Here is a 19886-nt window from a genome sequence, read left to right on the forward strand (position 1 = left end):
AAACTATAGTAGTACTTATCTGTTATCTACTGTGTATCCTGTGCTTGAATGGCTGTCCCCCATGGCTACACAGCAGCTTGTTTATATAAACTATAGTAGTACTTATCTGTTATCTACTGTGTATCCTGTGCTTGAATGGCTGTCCCCCATGGCTACACAGCAGCTTGTTTATATAAACTATAGTAGTACTTATCTGTTATCTACTGTGTATCCTGTGCTTGAATGGCTGCCCCCATGGCTACACAGCAGCTTGTTTATATAAACTATAGTAGTGTTTCTGAAGGAAACACATCAGTTTTACCAGTGCAGGGCAACACTACATGATATTTTCATTACTTTAAAACAATTTCATTTTTTGGGGTTACTGTTCCTTCGATCGTTTTTCTATTCAGTCCCTCTCCTATTCATATTCCAGTCTCTTACGCAAATCATTGCATGGTTGCTAGGGTGATTTGGACCCTAACAACCAGATGGCTAAAATAGCAATCTGGATATCTGCTGATTAAAAAGCTAAATAACTCAAAAACCACAAATAATAAAACATGAAAACCAAAGGCAAATTGTCTCAGAATATCACTCTCTACATCATACTAACAGTTAATTTAAAGGTGAACATCCCCCTTTAAGAATTTACACTCCATGATAAATCTTCACTCACAGGAACATCGATATTGCAGAGCTGCAACTGCCATACGGCTGCTTTGTTCACTCAGAAACAAAACCAGTCACTTGGGTGTACGTGGGAGGTAACAAAGGAAAGCAGCACTATAAAACAACCTTTATTATGTACCACCCTGAAGCAGGGAACTAGCCACGCAGGGTCCTTTATCAAAACTTACTAGAGGGATTGCAATAGAGAAAAAAAAAGGCTTTTATAGGCTGGGGTGCACTTATACTTTGTTGCCAATTTTTGGCATGATGCTGGTGAGTACACGTGTGCAGTAGGTAAGTTACCAAACAGCAAGGTGCTCTGGTAAAAACATAATGGTGGCAAAGGTGCCTTATGCAGCAGAATGAAGCCATGATGCTAGGAAGAGCTACGAAATGTTGGGAACCGTCTACAGTACAAAACTGGAGAGGTTTCCAACACTTTGGTCATTAAGAGGCGCTCTTGTTCCCCACATCAGGAAGCCTTCTAAGCTCTGAGGTGCCACACAAACTTTACTCTAGTTTAAGGTCTCCTTTCAGTTTCCTTTTCATACGGGAGTAAGGGCTCAGAGTATCATCCATCACGAAATCGTAGAGCACCTTGACCCAGGAGTTGTACTTCGGCAAGGGGTCGTAATATTCAGCAGCGATTTTCCGTACCTGGGAGGAGAAAAATACATTTAGAAATATTTACGACTCCAACACAGCGCTGTTTCCAGCAAGAAAAATGCTGGAAGTGTTAGTTCAACTTTAAAGGGATACGGTCATTGGAAAAAAAAAATTTTTTCAAAATGAATCAGTTTATAGTGCTGCTCCAGCAGAATTCTGCACTGAAATTCATTTCTCAAAAGAGCAAATAGATTTTTTATATTCAATTTTAAAATCTGACATGGGGCTAGACATTTTGTCAATTTCCCAGCTGCCCCAGTCATGTGACTTGTGCCTGCACTTTAGGAGAGAAATGCTTTCTGGCAGGCTGCTGTTTTTCCTTCTCAATGTAACTGAATGTGTCTCAGTGAGACATGGGTTTTTACTATTGAGTGTTGTTCTTAGATCTACCAGGCAGCTGTTATCTTGTATTAGGGAGCGGTTATCTGGTTACCTTCCAATTGTTCTTTTGTTTGGCTGCTGGGGGGGGGGGGGAGGGAGGGGGTGATATCACTCCAACTTGCAGTACAGCAGTTAGGGTAAGGCCACACTAAGCGATAGCGCGGCGATTTGACTCGCCGCGACTATTCGCCGCGACTTTTAATCCTCAATCGCTGGCGAAACTTTGGCGCTGGCGTCTATGGGAAATCGCGCAAAATCGCCAGCGTAAAAACACACGCGGCGATCTTTTTTTTATTGTCGCTCGAAATCGCCTAGCGAGGCGATTTCGAGCGACAATAGAAAAAAGATCGCCGCGTGTGTTTTTACGCAGCGATTCCCCATAGACGCCAGCGCCAAAGTTTCGCCAGCGATTGAGGATTAAAAGTCGCGGTGAATAGTCGCGGCGAGTCAAATCGCCGCGCTATCGCTTAGTGTGGCCTTACCCTTAAGAGTGATTGAAGTTTATCAGAGCACAAGTCACATGACTTGGGGCAGCTGGGAAATTGACAATATGTCTAGCCCCATGTCAGATTTCAAAATTGAATATAAAGAAATCTGTTTGCTCTTTTGAGAAATGGATTTCAGTGCAGAATTCTGCTGGAGCAGCACTATAAACTGATTAATTTTGAAAAAAATTTTTTTCCAATGACCGTATCCCTTTAAGGTTACACCAAGCTTTTCCTTGAAGCAGGCCGGTTACCCAATTAAATTATAATGAAACATTTAAGGAATGTTGATGTAGGTTGGGGGGGCCAGAAAAATGCCTTAAGACCCAATCTGGCCCCAGGGGTCAATGAGTGCAGCCCTAGCTTAAAAAGTGGCCACACACTATGAGGCACATTTATCAAAGGTCGAATTTCTAATTCATGTGAGTTTTTTAAAGTCCCATAAATTCGAATAGTCTAAATTTATTAATAAAATCAAATGAATAAAACTCGAACGAATTTAAACGACTCGCAAACGGGAATAGAATTCAAATCGAATTTGATCTTTTCTCTGAAAAAAACTTATGTCAGGAAGGCTGCAAACATCTCCAAATTGATCCCTGGACCTCTCCCACTCACTTAAAAAGCAATTCGGCAAGTTTTAGGTGGCGAATAGTCAAATTTGAATTCTTAAAGGGCAGAGAGTATGATAAATCTCGAAAATCTAATTTTTAAAAAAAACTCAAATCAAATTTGGATAACTCCCTAGTTGAATTTGAAAAAAAAAAAAAAGAGTTTTCAATTAGACCCTTGATAAATCTGCCCCTATAATATCCGCTCGTTTGGTGAGGTTGCCAAACGAGTGGATCTTAACCCGATGTACCCGCTAACGGAAGGGTAACATTGGGTTAATCCGAACGTTTCGGCTCTTCCTAAGAAGGAAATTGGTGCTGACAGGTCGTGTGGCCGCATTAATTAGCCGATGTGGTCCTTGATCGTAGAAAAAAAACCTGCCCAATCCATAGGCTGATTTTCGGCCAGATATCAATCGGGGAGACCCATCGGACGCCCGCATACACTGGCAGATAAGCTGCCGAATGGGTCTAAAGGACCGATATTGGCAACTTTAATCTGCCCCTGTATGGCCACCGTTAGACTTTATATAACAGCACTGTTCCTATAAGGCACAATAAAGATAATCAGGGTGCATAATGCAGCCCCAGATAACCTTTGTAGCCATGTTATCACACAGTAGTACTGCTTAGAGAAAGTCACCGCACCAAACATGGGGGGTGGGGGCTGTTAAGCCAAAGAGAGCCATTCATAACGAATGACTATTAACTAGTTATGTTGCGTTTGTGTTTTGGGCACCAGCAGCAGAGCAAGTGCAAAAATCTAGAAGTTCAGCACGGTCATTGGAACTCAAGAGGCTGTGCAATGGCCCCCAATATGTACGCCTCTTAATTTTGTACTTGAGCTTCCGCCTTATCTCTGTAGCAGAGTCTAGAGAGCAAGCACGGTCACATTAATGTTGTTTTAGCTCAACCAAAAGGGCAAACGTACACACATTACAAAGTTCAAACGAATGGAAACAACAGTCAGCAATTATTAGGCAATTATTATGCAATAAGCACAGTCATGTAACAGTAACTGCTGCGGAGGATCCATTTGGGACCTCTAAAGTAACTGTTCAAGGAATCCCTACTGTATTGGCATCTGACAAAGCACAATTGGGGGAATGTAATATGTTTCGTTAGCGAAAAAATGCTCGCAAACAGCTTTGTGACCATGTTTGTGTCCTTTTTGACCAATTATAATAATGACTTCCTCGCAATGTTTGAGAACAAATACGAATGTGCGCAGTTTATGTAATAACATTTCCCAATCGCAAAGTGTTTTTTTGCAACAAAATATTAAACAGAACTCCAGAGCAGGCGTTAATGCTAACCTTTGATTAGTGATAAAACAGCAATTTATTATTCGGCAGCAAATTATTTTACATTGCGAGCAGAAAACGCTATTTTTTTTTTTTTTTTTAAAGGACACAATAATATCTGATCGTTTGATGAGGTCGCCAAATGAGTGGATCTTTCCCCGATATGCCCACCAACGTAATTATGGATTATAACGAAGAAATGGGCACCGAAGGGTTGTATGACAGCATCAATTAGCCGATAAGGTTCTCGATCGCAGGAAAAATTAAACCTGTCAGATCAATATCAGGCCGATTTTTGGCCAGATATCGATTGGGGAGACCCGTCGGACGCCCGTACAATTTTGCAAAAATTGCATTTTTACATGTAAGGAGCTTTCAGTATATACATTCAGCTGAGGCTAATGAAATATCACTTGGATATTACAGTACCCATAGACTTCCAGGTAAATACAAGTTGCTGATGGGATCTCATGGGATGGGATACAGACTATATTATATAGATGTAGAGTGATATCTGTTCAAACAAATCCTGGTTATAATTGCCATTTGTATGGCACTGGGCATTACAAAAAGCCAATAACGCTGGCCTGAGTGAGTGAGAATGAGTGGGATCTGTCACCTGATTCACATGTGATGCTTTGACACGGCTATATTATCAGGGATGCATCAAATCCACTATTTTGAATTCGGCCGAAGCCCTGAATCCTTTGCTAAAGATTCGGCCGAATAACAAGCGAATCCTAATCTGCATATGCAAAGTGGTGGGAAGAGGAAAACTTTTTACTTCCTTGTTTTGTGATAAAAAGTCACACAATTTCCCTCCCCACCTCCTAATTTGCATATGCAAATATGGATTCAGATTCGGTTCGGCCAGGCAGAAAGATTCGTCCAAATCCTGCTGAAAAAGGTAGAATCCTGGCCGAATCCTGGATTTGGTGCATCCCTATATATTATATAGGGAAATCCCAGTATGGGCAGGGGTTGGCTTAGTGAGAATGGCACACTTACCAAATGGCCCACGTTATCAAAATGTGGGTGTAAAGAAAAAGCAGAGCCAACCAGCACTCAAACGGATCCACAGGACCAGAGAGAATAAGTTAAAATATATTTTAATTTATACAAAAGTTAAAAAATATATATCTGCATCTACATCCGCCCTACGCGTTTTGCACCCACTTAGGGCACTCTAGGTGCCCTAAGTGGGTGCGAAACGCGTAGGGCAGATGGAGATGCAGATATACATTTTTTAACTTTGTATAAATAAAAATATATGTATTTAACTTATTCTCTCTGGTTCTGTGGATCTGTTTGAGTGCCAGTCGGCCCTGCTTTTTATTTACATTCGTTGCTGTACCGCTCCCTAAAGCTGGGGGTTTGGGGCTGCTGCACCCCAACTACATCTTCTACTCGCTGAGTCATTTACAATTTATTCTGGAGCACCTTGTTTTCCCCACTATTGAAATATCAAAATGTGGGTACTTGCCTCAAAAACTCAAGTCAGATAGCCTCAATTAGTTCTCAAAAAGGAGCCACAGTGTTTCAGAGCACTAATTACAGGTGCCAGGAAACTATACTGTAAGTGCCTGTTTATGTCAATGGGAATTTAAGGTGAGAAGATGCTAAACGTTAAGAACATATAAATTTGACGGACATGAAAAACTATTTATAGAGCAGTTATAACATCAGGCATGAAAGCTCAACACAGAACAAACCCTTAATGAGAAGAAGCGAATAAAATGGGGAAAGAAAAAGATTTGGGGTAAGTATTGGTTAGTAGAATAAACTTACCAATGGCAAGTTTTTCCCAGGGACACTAGGAAAGTCATGATGTTCATTGTGGTAGCCAACATTGAAGGTCAGATAGTTTAAAGGTCCATAGTAAGAGTAGGTCTCATGGCCCTTTAAGAACATGTAATGCTCAGCTATAAAGTGCCCTGAAATGGGGTGGAGTCCTAGTCCAAGGATGGAGCCTACAAGCATGTAAAATAAAACTTTCCCTCCGAAGGTATGATAAATTAGGGCATCGAAAGAGAACTGCACAACCAGGTTGATGATCTCCAGACGTGTGATGGGCTTGGGGTTGATACACAAGGGGCGGATGGTGTAGAAGAGGGGCTGGAGTATAATCCACACAAGCTTCCTTAATGGAGTGCAGAAAAACCAGCCCTCAAAGTCTGTGGGGATATCCACGTCAACACCATCCCCTCCCAGGTAGCGGTGGTGATCCATATGGTACCTCTTGAAGGAGACCGAGTAGGGTAAGCCAAGAGGAAGATTAGCGAACATGCCGAAACACCGATTCCACATGGCTTTGCTGTTACCAAAGGCACTGTTGTGAGAGATCTCATGGATGGCCAGGGTCATAGAGTGGCTAATACAGCTGCCAAACACATAAGTCCAGAACAGAAGCCACTTCCAGTCCAAATCTTTCACCAGGTAAAAAGCTACCAGCTGGGTGAGGACCATCAGGGACACAATCCAAATCAAGTTGTGGTCTGGCTTCATTAGAGACTTAATCTCTGGATGTTTGGCTGAAAGAAGGAACAGGTGAGAAAAACAAATTAGATGCTAAGATCCGAATTGTCTCCTTATCCCCAACGAACTTTTTTTCCCAGACAACAGAAAGGTTACAGAGTAAATAAAAAGAAAGAGATGGCTCAGCTATTAGGCCTTCCATTGAACCTTATAAAGGGGATACCTGGCAGATGGTTGGTGGAGAGATATTACATTCAGTGTATTATTTCAAGTATTCATTGACGCATAAGTAAGATATACATCCTTACGTTCTCCATGGAATGAGCCTAAGAATGAACTAAGTGCAAAAGGAGCACAAAAGCTCACAAGGTTGTATACCATATTTACGAATCAAGGAATATTTTACTTGCACCTGACTATGTAGGATTTCTTCAGTGGCTGCTCATTTTTCATTGTTCCTGGTTATCGCCCATTGCTGATGTGGCATGTGCATAGTACATCCTCCTCCATGCTCGGAGACCCAAGGACAACTATACCCACTTTTATACATTACACCCCCAAAAGGCTTCCCCACAACCTTGTCCATGCCGAGTTGTATATTGTACCATGTCTGCTTTCAGTGGGCATGCTCCAATTTCACTGTGCAAGTTAGAATTTGGGGCATAGGTATGGGCAAGTCTGGGTGATGCACCTGGGGGTGGGTTCAGAGACCCCATATGCTTAAAGGCGAAGGAAAGGCTAAAATTAAGTAAGCTTTATAAGAAAGGTATATATATATATATATATATATATATATATATATATATATATATATATATATATATATATATACATATACATACACATACACACACACTCAAAGTAATGCGGCTCTGAGTCCTCTGTCAAAAGAAACACATCATTTCTTTCCTTCTACTGTGTACATATGGGTTTCTGTACTAGACCTGTTTTCAGCATAAACCTTCAGGGCTAGGGCTTGAGCATGCTCAGTTTGCTCCTTTCTCCCTCCCTGCTGTAATCTGAGCCCAGAGCTATGAGTGAGCAGGGAGAGACTCGTGCAGGAAGTGATGTCACGCCAAGCTAATATGGCAGCTGCTATCCTAAACAAACAGAGAGAGCTTCTAGAGCGGTTTACTAGATATGTTGTGCAGAAGAAAATGATCTGCATCAATAGGGGTGATGGTAATCTGCCCTAAACAGCATGAAGTGCGTTAATGCTAGGGACACGGTTTGGCACCAACAAGGAAACAATGGCCTTATAAATAAACCATTCCACTTTGAACAGAAGGGGAACCAGCAATGAATGGAGAGAGGAAACATGGAAGAGAAACAGAGACAAGAAGATTTAATGTGTGCCCCCAGACTTAGAGGTGCCAATATATTTAAAGGCCGGGTAACACAAAAATGAACCTAATATGGTGTTTATTTGTATTCTTTGCCATCATTTCTTCACAGCCGTAACTTATCTGTCATCTACACAAGGCCGCACCCAGTCTGTTGTGTTAAACTCCGAACTCAGAAAATATATTGGTATTTTCATATTAAAATAGCATGTTTGAGCCAAGAGGTCAGACCAGGTAAGCATCATGAAGTGCAGACACTTGCATTTCCTAGTGTGCCTGGCCCTTTAAAGAGAAAACTCGTGTGATAACGACCAAAGTACTACAGATAATGACGGGGCAAAAGGTTTCCTTGCTGAATTATTCACCAGTTCATTCTATTCAGATCCAGTCTGCCAGTTAAACAGCTATCTGGTTACTTGTGCTGAAAGCTTTTTAAATGATTTGAGGTTCTGTGTGATACACAGAGCTTCTGAATTTACATATTAAGATTAGAAAATGGAAATCTCTTCCTGTCCTGCAACAACATTTGCATTTACTGGGAAACAGAGCGGATTCTCATGTTTCCATGTAAGTGATTGCCAGGGGATATATAGACTAAGGAGGGCATCATTTTGGTGGCTCTGGTGCTGCTAATTTATCAGGCTACTAAAGAAAGCAGAATTGGCAAAGAGTGAATTGCGTCTCTCAGCATCACAGCAATATCAGAGGATGGTCTGGGTTGAGGTACAAACAAGCGAGAACACATTGCTGCTGTAGTTAAGGCCCAACTAAGTGTAGGTTCCAGTGGCCTCATCGCTGGTTCAAGCTTGTCCAGGTACTGTATGTCAAATGGGGCACTTTTCAGTTAAAGGAAAACTATACCCCCCAAACAATGTAGGTCTCTATTAAAAGATAATGAGTAAAACAGCTCATGTGTAAAACCCTGCTTCATGTAAATGAACCATTATCATAATAATATACTTTTCTAGTAGTATGTGCCATTGGGTAATCATAAATAGAAAATTGCCATTTTAAAAAATAAGGGCCGCCCCCTGAGATCGTATGATTCACTGTACTCACATACAAACCACATGTAAGGTCACATGAGCCAATTAACAGACAGAGTTCTGCCTTTTGCTTCCTCACTTCTTCCTGTTACAGTTAGTGTTGTAGTATTTCTGGTCAGGTGATCTCTGAGGCAGCACAGATAGAGTCACGAAATGGTGGTTCAAGGCAAGAGATGTAAAAGGGCAATATTTATGTAAATATATATTCCAGTTTGGTAAGATTCTTTAATATGTCATTCAATTTGATATAAACTATCTGTTGCTTAAGTATTCATTTTGGGGGTATAGTTTTCCTTTAACACGAGTAGAAGAGGGAACAGACAGGTGCGTTTTCACCCAGTCTGCCATTAGCCTTAAACTAGCCACCAGGTCTGGACTGGGAGCCCAGGCTTTCCAAGTACCTAGAGGCCCAAACAGCCTCCACCAGCCCACTAAATGGTAAGTGTCTATGGCATCTTACAGCAGCCCCTCTGGCATTTACCAGAACCCACAGTTTGCCAGTCCAGGCCTGCTGGCCACACATGATTTGATCAGGTAGTTTATCTGACCATACTGTCTGATCATCTGGGCATGTACGGCCACCACGACTGATAAACTTGTTATCCTGGTGGAGAAGCCATCTATAGTTTTACTTCCTACAAAGTTGTCCATTAGTGATGGGCAGGTCAGGTAAAAACTTAACCTGCACCTGGCCCTAACCCGCAAAACGTTACCATTGCCCTGTATCTTCTTGCTCTGTGGGCTACTTGTGTGCCCACCTCTGGTTCCAAGACAGGGAATTTTTGGGAGCAGTACTTCCCAGTCTGACTGACACCCAACCCTAACCTGCAATGGTTGCCCACGTTCAACCCAAACCCACCCAACCAGTGGTCATTCCATGGGTCTTTCCGTGGGTTTTGGTTCAACCCGCACTAGTGGACATGCACAGGAAGCCCCTCATATTATATTTATCCAATATACCCACAGGACCATTGTTTAGATCCCGTGTGGGTTGGGCCCTTTAATACTCAAGAGTAGATAAAAGCATAAAGCAAAACAAGCAATACCTGGACAAATATAAAGAATGAGCATGAACTATGTGTGTTTAAAGCAGCACTCGCCAAGGCAACTATAGTATAGAATGCTGTGGTACTCACGCAATGCTTGAAAATTACACAAAAGTGAGCAGGAAAAGAAGACGCAAAATGTTACAAAATATTGAAACAGAAATGAAATGCAAAAAAAGTGTATATAGTATAATGGGGAGGTGCAACTAATCTCCCCGAACTGCCTCCTGCCAGCTAGAATGTAAATCACCAACAGGATGGCACTCTGAGTGCTTCGTTTTCCAAAGTCGCCCAAAGTTTCCTTGTGAGGCAACTTTGGAAAACGAAGTGCACAGATTGCCATCCCTGTGGCAGTTCAGGGAGATTAGTCGCTCCGATAAAGAGGAGATCCCCGAATCTGAGCGTGTGTAGAGCTCTGCCCTTATATCACCATTCTCCCTTTATGCTAGGGTGGCACATAGAAAGGCATTGGGCAAAGAAATGGCCACATCCAGACCAGGAGCCCTAGCAGCACAGGCCACCCTATCATGCTTCCATAGCAATCTATAATGTTACAGTATATTCAAGAGGAATATGAAAGATTGCACTGAATCTATATAGTCATTTTAAAGGGATACTGTCATGGGAAAAACATTTTTTTTTCAAAATGAAGCAGTTAATAGTGCTGCTCCAGCAGAATTCTGCACTAAAATCCATTTCTCAAAAGAGCAAACAGAGTTTTTTATATTCAATTTTGAAATCTGACATGGGGCTAGACATATTGTCAATTTCCCAGCCGCCCCAAGTCATGTGACTTGTGCTCTGATAAACTTCAATCACTCTTTACTGCTGTACTGCACGTTGGAGTGGTATCACCCCCCTCCCTTCCCCCCCCCCCCAGCAGTCAAACAAAAGAACAAGGTAACCAGATAGCAGCTCCCTAACACAAGATAACAGCTGCCTGGTAGATCTAAGAACAACACTCAATAGTAAAAACCCATGTCTCTGGCAGCCTGCCAGAAAGCATTTCTCTCCTAAAGTGCAGGCACAAGTCACATGACCAGGGGCAGCTGGGAAATTGACAAAATGTCTAGCCCCATGTCAGAATTGAAAATTGAATATAAAAAAATCTGTTTGCTCTTTTGAGAAATGGATTTCAGTGCAGAATTCTGCTGGAGTAGCATTATTAACTGATGCGTTTTTTTAAAAAAACATGTTTTCCGATGACAGGATCCCTTTAAAGCAAAGGCACTAGTCTAGTGGCACCCATACACACAAGCACTGCACTTTATATTCTCTCTCTCTTCATAAATTTTTCATTTTCTGCAAGATTAAACTTAATGTTAACACAAAGCCCAATATCCATTAGCAAAATTAGGCCCTGCTTAAAAACGACATTCTGGGAATACATATTGCAGAGAAAAAAAAAAGTCTTTGGCGACTGCTAAAATAAACAGCCACAGGAGCTGAGCGAGCGCACAAACAAGCACTATTCTTTCTGATCACACTGCCTTATTATACGCAAGCATGTGACAGCAGCTCGGCCCACAATGCATAGTATGGTCTGTGTGGGAAATCTGAGACAGAAGACATTCGCTATAGCCCACAGCATGCCAGGCATGCTCACTGTATGGCTAAAGGCCTCTGTGCTTTAGGTGTGGCCTTCCCATATATTGAGTCAGTGATGCACTAACACCCAGGCAGCAATAAAGAAAATTAGGGAGCAAAGCCATTAGTATATATTGTAAACAATGTAAAAACTATTATTTGTGATGAACTTAGAGTGAACTCTGTAGATAAGAAAAAGCTGTAGGCAACTGCTATCGACATACGGGATCAATAATATTTATGGCTTGTGTAATACCTGCAATGTCTGCAAACTGCCATAAAAACTGGCAACCCAGCAGTGGCAGTCCACTACAGACAATACAGCTACACGACTGACAAAAGTGACGTTACCCCCTTCAAATCCAAGTATATCGAGTTGGGAAGCCCCTTCTTCTCGATGTGATGCTGAATGCACCCAGCAGCACCCTTAAAGGGGTTGTTCACCTTCCAAACACTTTTTTCAGTTCAGTTGTTTACAGATTGTTCCCCTGAAATAAAGACTTTTTTCAGTTACCTTCCATTTTTTATTTTTATTAAAAAAAGTTTAAAGTTGAATGTCCCTGTCTCTGGTGTTTGAGTCTGGCAGCTCAGTAATTCAGACTCAGACTCTAACCAGTTACAATTTTGCAACATTTAGTTGATACTAGTGATGTGCCGGTCAGGGTTTTCCTGACCCGCACGCGACCCTAACCTGCCATGCTCCAGCCCGCACCCAGCGCTTCCGGGGTCCTTTTATAGACCCGCCGATACGTCACAATGATGTCACAAAAGGGGCGGGGCGAGCAGACGCGAGACTATAAAACCAGAACCCGGCATTTGCTCTGCGAGCAGTGCGAGGTCGACCCGAACCTGCCCGTCGGCCCGCACATCACTAGTTCATACATTTCTCAGCCGCATCTGTGGAATATTAGCAACTATTGTATCAATTCTAACAGCTGCCTGAGTAGAGCTGAATCATCAGATATACAGAGAGAAACAATAGAATTCTACCTGTATCTCATGATTCAGCGCTAACAGTGGCCGATGTTCTGGTCAGGGGCGTAACTATAGAGGAAGCAGACCCAGCGGCTGCAGGGGGGCCCATGAGGTATAGGGGCCCCATGGGCCCTAATTCATATAAAATTTCAATAAATATTGGAGAAACAAGTCAACCCCAAAACATTTTGGGGGCCTGAAAAATAATTTGCTGTGGGGCCCAGTAATATCTAGTTACGCCACTGGTTCTGGTGCCTTCAAATTTTTCCAGTCAGCCTGATTGATGAGCCGACCGTTATCCAAGTCTTCTGCCGATATCAGTCGGCTTCATTCCCACCATACACGCACCGAATATCATCAGAAAATGTGTTTTGTACAATATTATCAGTGTGTCTATGGCCACCTTTAGGGCAGGGGCACACGGCAATGCATTTGTGGAGATTCGTGGAGATTCGATTTCCCAAGTCGCCCGAAGTTTCCTCGTGAGGCAACTTCGGAAATCGAAGCGCAGCGAGTGCCATTGCACTGGCGTTTTCTCATTATAGCAGGCAAAAGGCAGTTCAGGGAGATTGTCTCCCCGAAGAAGAGAAGATTAGTCACCAGGCGACTAAACCTCCCCGAATCTGCCCGTGTGCCCCTGCCCTTAGAGCAGGGGTCCCCAACCTTTTTCACCTGTGAGCCACATTCAATTGTAAAAAGAGTTGAGGAGCAACACAAGCATGACAAATGTTCCTGGGAGGTGCCAAATAAGGGCTATGATTGGCTATTGGTAGCCCCTATGTTAACTGGCAGCCAACAGGAGGCTCTGGCAGTACACCTGGTTTTTATGCAACCAAAACTTGTCCCGAACCAGGAATTAAAAAATAAGCTCCTCCTTTGAAGCCACTGGGAGCAACATCCAAGGGGTTGGGGAGCAACATGTTGGTCACGAGCTACTGGTTGGGGATCACTGTTCAGATGATATAAATATGTAACTGCTGCCAGTGAATGGAAACATAGGGAGGATCAGATGAAAATTGGGAGGAGATCCTGGTTACTCACTAGGGAACAAGGGCAGCGTTTCCATTCTCTCAGAACTCTTATGTAGCCCGTTTTTTCCTTTGGGCGAAGCTTAAACCCTTTTGATTAACCCTCATTATTTTTGTGCAACAATAGGCACGGCCTTAAGCTCTAGCCCTACATAATGAAACCCGTGACCGTCCTTCTGCCTAAGAATAGAATGAGCAGAGTTGCTCTCATCACATGACAGTGTAATTGGGATTATACACTAGATTCTACTTTATGTTTGGATCCTAGCAACCACACTGCTGGTGGCAAACTGGAGAGCTGCTGGATAAAAAAAACTAAAATATAAAATAAACCACAAATAATAAAAAAATGAAACCAACTGCAAATTGTCTCCGAATAGCACTCTCTACATCATAATAAAAGTTAATAAAAATGGGAGCAACTCCTTTAAACAAAATTCATGGTCAGACAGTAAAGTAAATGATTTGTGGGATATTTTGCCCACAGTAAATTATTAATCTTGCTCAAAAAAAAATAACAGGGTTGTGCCAGTTCTGAGCAGGCAAAGGGACCTTTACTATTTTTGTCCGATCAATCTTATTTCTAAAGAAAATCACCATTGCCTTGATGTCTCATTTTGAAGCAGACAAGCTGAGCACCAACGCAATGATTCCCCTTGGGTTTGTTCTATTACTCTAATGCTGATTCTATATAATGAATACAGGTATTCTGTTATCTGGAAACCCGTTCTCCAGAAAGCTCTGTATTAAAGGAAGGCCACAGAATCCATTTTAATTAAAAAATTGAAAATGTTAAAAAAAAAAATTATTTTTTCTCTGTAATAATAAAACAGTACAGGTTTATCCAGAATGCTGGGGACCCGAGGATATTCCAGTTAATGGATCTTTCCATAATTTGGATCTGCATACCTTAAGTCTACTAGAAATTCATGCAAAACATTAAATAAACCCAATAGGCTGGTTTTGCCTGCAATAAGGATTAATTATAGCTCAGTTGGGATCAAATACAAGCTACTCTTTTATTATTACAGAGAAAAAGGAAATAATTTTAAAAAGATTTGGATTATTTGGATAAAATGAAGTCGGCCTTTCCGTAATTCAGAGATAACGGGTTTCCAGATAACCGAGCCCATACCTGTACCTATCTAACATATAATTATTTTTTATTGGAGGCAAAACCAGACTATTTGGTTTATTTAATGTTTAAATATTTTTTTTAGAAGACAAGTATGACTATACAATTTATGGAAAGATCCTTTACGTGGAAAATACCAGGTGCTGGGCATTCAGGCCTGCGCAATATGTTGGCAGTCTATAAATTAGGGATGCACCTTATCCACTATTTTGGATTCAGCCAAACCCTTCCTGAAAGATTCAGCCGAATACCGAACCAAATCCTAATTTGCATATGCAAATTAAGAGTGGGAAAGGGAAAACACTTTACTTCCTTGTTTTGTGACAAAAGTCATGTGACTTCCTGTCCCACTCCTAATTTGCATATTCAAATGAGGATCCGGCTGGGCAGAAGGATTCGGCCGAGCCCTGCTGAAAAAGGCAGATTTCTGGCCAAAACCCGAACCTTGGATTCGGTGCACCCCTACTATAAATACATGTTAATTCTGGATAACAGATCCCATATCTGTATGTTATAAGGCAGGGAAACTCGTTGGATGGTTAATAGTAATTTTTTTTAGACTTCCAAGAGAGGTGTGGAAGACATCCAGACACCTCCATGCACTTCACTTGTCTATGGGACAAAGGTAACACTTATCAGCCACAGAGGAGAGCAGAGGGAAAAGGAAAGGCAGGCATCAGATAAAAGTCTCATCACAGGGAAAATACAAACAACCAAAAAGACAATGGTGGTTCACCTTTAAGGTAGGGATGCAGCGAATCCAGGATTCAGTTCGGGATTCGGCCTTTTTCAGCAGGATTCGGCCGAATCCTTCTGCCCAGCCAGATCCTCATTTGCATATGCAAATTAGGGGCGGGAAGGGAAATCGTGTGACTTTTTGTCAGAAAACAAGGAAGTAAAAAATGGTTTCTCCCTCCCACCCCTAATTTGCATATGCAAATTAGGGTTCGGATCGGTATTCTGCCGAATCTTTAGCAAAGGATTCGGGGGTTCGGCCGAATCCAAAATAGTGGATTCGCTGAATCCCTACTTTAAGGTAACTTTTAGTATGTTAAAAAATGGCCAATTCTAAGCATTATTTCAATTGTTTTTTTTATTTATTTTTAATATTTTTATAGTTATTTGCCTTTTTCTTCTCTTTACAGTTATCTAATGGGTGTTGCTGACACCTTCTAAAAATAAAATGCTCTGTAAGGCTAAAAATGTATTGTTGATGCTAATTTTTATTGCTAATCTTTCAACTCAGGCCCACTCCTATTCCAGTCTCTTATTCAAACCAATGCATGGTTGCTAGGGTAATTTGGAACCTAGTTACCAGATTGATTAAAATGCAAATTGAAGAGCTGATGAATAAAACGCTAAATAACCCAAAAACCTTAAATAATAAAAAATGAAAACCAATAGCAAATTGTCTCAGAAAATCACTCTCTACATCATATTAAAAGTTATCTCAAAGGTGAACCACCCCTTTAAAAGGTCAGGAGAAAAGATAACATTAAAGAGAAAGAGTGTAGGGGAAATAAGAAAACAAGCTGCCAGCAGAACAGAAAAAGGCCACAATAAAAGAAAAAAACAAGATGTAAAGTCTTTTTTTATCAACATATACTTAGTTGAGACAGGTCCCATGTGTTGGTTATTATAAAGCTCAAACATCCCCCGAGGCATGGATATAAGTCACATATTTCGCCATAGTGGGGGTGAAAAGTCACATTTCAACACATTTCCCATAGCTGAACGGACACAAAGCCACAGGCAAAGGACGGCAAAGTGGTGGTGTAAGAAGAGCCACATGAAATACAAGCCGCTCAGTGCCATTTGCATCTCAGTTCGTACAAAAAAAAAAAATTCCCGAAACAATCATTTTCAGAACAAGGTAAAGGCTTTTGTCAGAGATAAGATTGTAACAGTTAGGGTATGGGCACACTGAGCGATTCGGGGAGATTTAGCCTGGCTAAGATGAAAAATCACCTGCATTGAAGCACACGCAGCGCTTCGTTTTCCGAAGTCGCAACAGAGATGGAAGGCGTTTGGGGAGATTGGTCGCCACAAAGACGAGGTGATTAGTCGCCAGGCGAATCGCCCAGTGTGCCCCTACCCTTATATTAGAAAGGAAGGAAATAGCATGACATGAAGTATTTAGGGGAAAGAGGAGAAGGACGGCAATGTAGTGGTTTATTTGTGGCTGAACAAAGTGATCTGACTTAAGGCTTAAAATAAGTAAAATCCCGGTAGCAGTTATAAAGTGTTTTAGTGAGGAATAAAGGCTCCTGGCATGGAGACAGAAGAAAATTAACACCCATGTAGAACACAGGACACACAGTCAATTAATAAGAGTTTATCAACAAACACATTCTGCAGGCGGAGAAGGGAAACCACAAGCAGAGTATGTGCCAGGGATTCCCTCCATGATACATCTGCTTCCTCGCCTAATCCCATATCATGCACCCGGAGGCATGCCATTCACTGAAGAGACACACCCAGACTCCATGCCAACACAGCAAGAAAGAAAAGAGCACGACATGGAACCCCGGCAGGGACTCCATACGGGTCACAGTGAGCCCTGGTATCAAGAGTACGGACACTATGCAAACATGAGCACACGTTTCAGTCATTTTGTACAATGTATTAAAGATAAAAGGGCAAATATTTCTACAGGAGAAACAAACTCATGTTACTAAAATCTTCTACCCCCTACCCTACATAGACCCCCCTCCCAGCCTAGGTGGTACCTTTGCTAAATACCCCTAACTCTTTGCTTACCCCTTGATGCAGATGTTGTCCAGCAGAGTTCAAAGGCACCATCATCAGCCGCTTCGCTAATCTTCGTGTCTTCTACCAGCGCTTCGGCAATTTCCGTGACTTTTGGCACATGTGCAGTTGTCGCGAAACAGAAAATTGCTCCAACTGCGCTCTGATACGGCACTTACTTCCCGAAGAGAAGAAGATGGCTGCCGTGAACTCTGATGCCCTGAATCTGCACCGAGCAGTGGCGGAACTACCGGGGGAGCAGGGGGTGCGTTTGGGCCAGGGCCCACACCCCCTCAGGGCCCCCCGGCAGCTCGCAAACCGCTGATTTCAGTGCAGAAAATCGCGTACAGAGGGGGGTGGGGAGGCCGCCCTCCAGTTACGTTACTGCCACCGAGGGGTAAGTAAAGAGTTATTTAGCAAAGGTACCACCTAGGCTGGGGGGGAGGCTCTATGTAGGGTATTTTAGTAACAAGGGTTTACTTCTCCTTTTAAAGGTTGTTCAGCCTTTGAGTACGGATACTCATCTGACTGTTATATATATATATTTATATTTTTGAAGGCCGAAACGAGAGTCCTTAGCCATTTTTAGCAATTAAAAATCTTTTTATGACCTGAGAGTGCTGAACTTTTTTGAAACTGATGGAGATTACATGATGATCATGCACCCAGGCAAATGAACAATTTTTATAGTGAGTGCCGGCTGTGTGTGTGTAAATAAAGTACCCCCTCTAGTAAATTATAAGGATATTATAAGTTAACGAGGAGTTTCATGACCATTTAAAAACATGAGCCAAAGGCAGAGTGTTTTTATACAGGTCATGGAACTCCAAGGTAACTTCTAATATCCTCATATTTTACAACAGGGGGTACTTTATTTATTATAATACACAAATTTCAGTGAGTCATGTGACAGAAATGACATCAGAACTCACTGTTTATAAGGATATAATTTCCAAGATATTCATGGCTTTTGTGTATTATAAGGATATAATGTAGAGAGAATAATCATAGCTTTTGTGTGTTTATAGTTATATAATACACAAAAACCATGAATATCTTGTAAATGACAACCTTATAAACGGTGAGTTCTGATGTCATCAGTTATAAACGGTGAGTTCTGATGTCATTTCTGTCACATGACTCACTGAAACTTGTGTATTATAATAAATAAAGTACCCCCAGTTGTAAAATATGAGGATATTAGAAGTTACCTCGGAGTTCCATGACCTGTATAAAAACACTCAGCCTTCAGCCTCGTACTTTTACTCCTCGGTAACTTATAATATCCTTATATTTTACAAGAGTGGGTAATTTATTTACTATATATAAAGCCTGCCAGTGGGGCTGGGATTTTGGGAGAATAGGGCTTGCAAAGAGCAACTGAGCACAAAGGACATTATTCTAAGTATAAATCTATATCTCATACACAGACACAAGCAATAAAAATGTCCATAACAACAATTCTGTTTCCATAAAGGCCATATAGACTATAGTAAGGACATATATAGAGGATATGAGCCCACACCCTCCCCCAATTAAAAACGCATGGGGCAGCCCACATCCCAAATAACTGTTCACCCCATTTTTACTCACCCAGAATCTCTTTCCTCCTGTCCGCATGAGGCTGGTCAGTGTACACCCATTCAAAGTCCTCTCGGGCCATAGAGTTCCCCATTGCTACGGTGGAAAGAGCTACACACAACTAAGCTCCCCGCTGGGACCGGCCGGAAACCGATTGACATGGGGGAAAACAAGCTCGCAATGGCCACGCCCACACAGTGACGCGCCCTTCGGTCGGTTATGGGCGGGAGCGCAATTGATAGGTACTTTGTGACTGAAAAGACTGCCATCAAAACCACCCAATAGGACGACGAGGGAGGGCAAAGAGAGCAAGCCGGGGCACGACCCCTCACTTCTCGAGAAATTTTAACAGCCACGCCCCCTTTACCACATCTATATAAGGACTGACACGCCATACTGAGGAGAGCTCTGTGAGGGAGGAAGTAAAGGGAGTAGGGTTTGGCTTCAACAACAGTTCTGTAATAATGAAAGCAAGTTAGGAGCACAGGCGTTACACATTGATGTTAGTTTCTTTCTTGTTATTTGGTAGCAAGTTAGTAGGGCTAATTATGGCCATACTGTAATACTGCCCCTGTTTATGCTGAACAGGGACAATAAAGGTTGATTTTATGTGGCACAGCAAATTTAAGGGCCTGTGCTCAGGTAGACCAGGTTCAAAGCTTACATAAAGTGATGGGCATGACTGATTCTATGCCTCTCGTAGGGTTGCCACCTGGCCAGTATTTTACAAGCCCAGCCGGTAAAAATGATGCTTGATGCCAACGTTATTAATAGGAAAAAACGGCAAGAATATAGGAAGCCCGGTATTTTTTTTCAGAAAAGAT

At 42.0% G+C, this 19886-nt stretch overlaps 1 protein-coding gene across 1 annotated transcript; it reads right to left on the bottom strand.

Annotated features, from left to right (window-relative positions):
- Positions 1 to 766: 766 nt before the first annotated feature.
- On the bottom strand, positions 767 to 19305 carry degs1.S (delta(4)-desaturase, sphingolipid 1 S homeolog). Its single transcript, XM_018264954.2, has 3 exons — positions 19075 to 19305; positions 5887 to 6629; positions 767 to 1308 (listed from the first exon to the last, which is right to left on the bottom strand). Exons 1-3 carry the CDS (start codon positions 19154 to 19156, stop codon positions 1162 to 1164), a joined length of 972 nt encoding a protein of 323 aa, XP_018120443.1. The 5' UTR covers positions 19157 to 19305; the 3' UTR covers positions 767 to 1161.
- Between the last annotated feature and the right edge of the window lie 581 nt (positions 19306 to 19886).

Source organism: Xenopus laevis, chromosome 5S (genome assembly GCF_017654675.1).
Source record: "Xenopus laevis strain J_2021 chromosome 5S, Xenopus_laevis_v10.1, whole genome shotgun sequence".
NCBI lineage: Eukaryota > Metazoa > Chordata > Amphibia > Anura > Pipidae > Xenopus > Xenopus laevis.

Excerpts from the sequence above, each read along its gene's own strand:
- degs1.S (XM_018264954.2), bottom strand. The coding sequence starts at position 19,156 with ATGGGGAACTCTATGGCCCGAGAGGACTTTGAATGGGTGTACACTGAC. Across the intron at positions 6,630-19,074 it reads CAGGAGGAAAGAGATTCTGG|CCAAACATCCAGAGATTAAG; the intron begins GTGAGTAAAAAT and ends TCCTTCTTTCAG. Across the intron at positions 1,309-5,886 it reads CTGGGAAAAACTTGCCATTG|GTACGGAAAATCGCTGCTGA; the intron begins GTAAGTTTATTC and ends TTCTCCTCCCAG.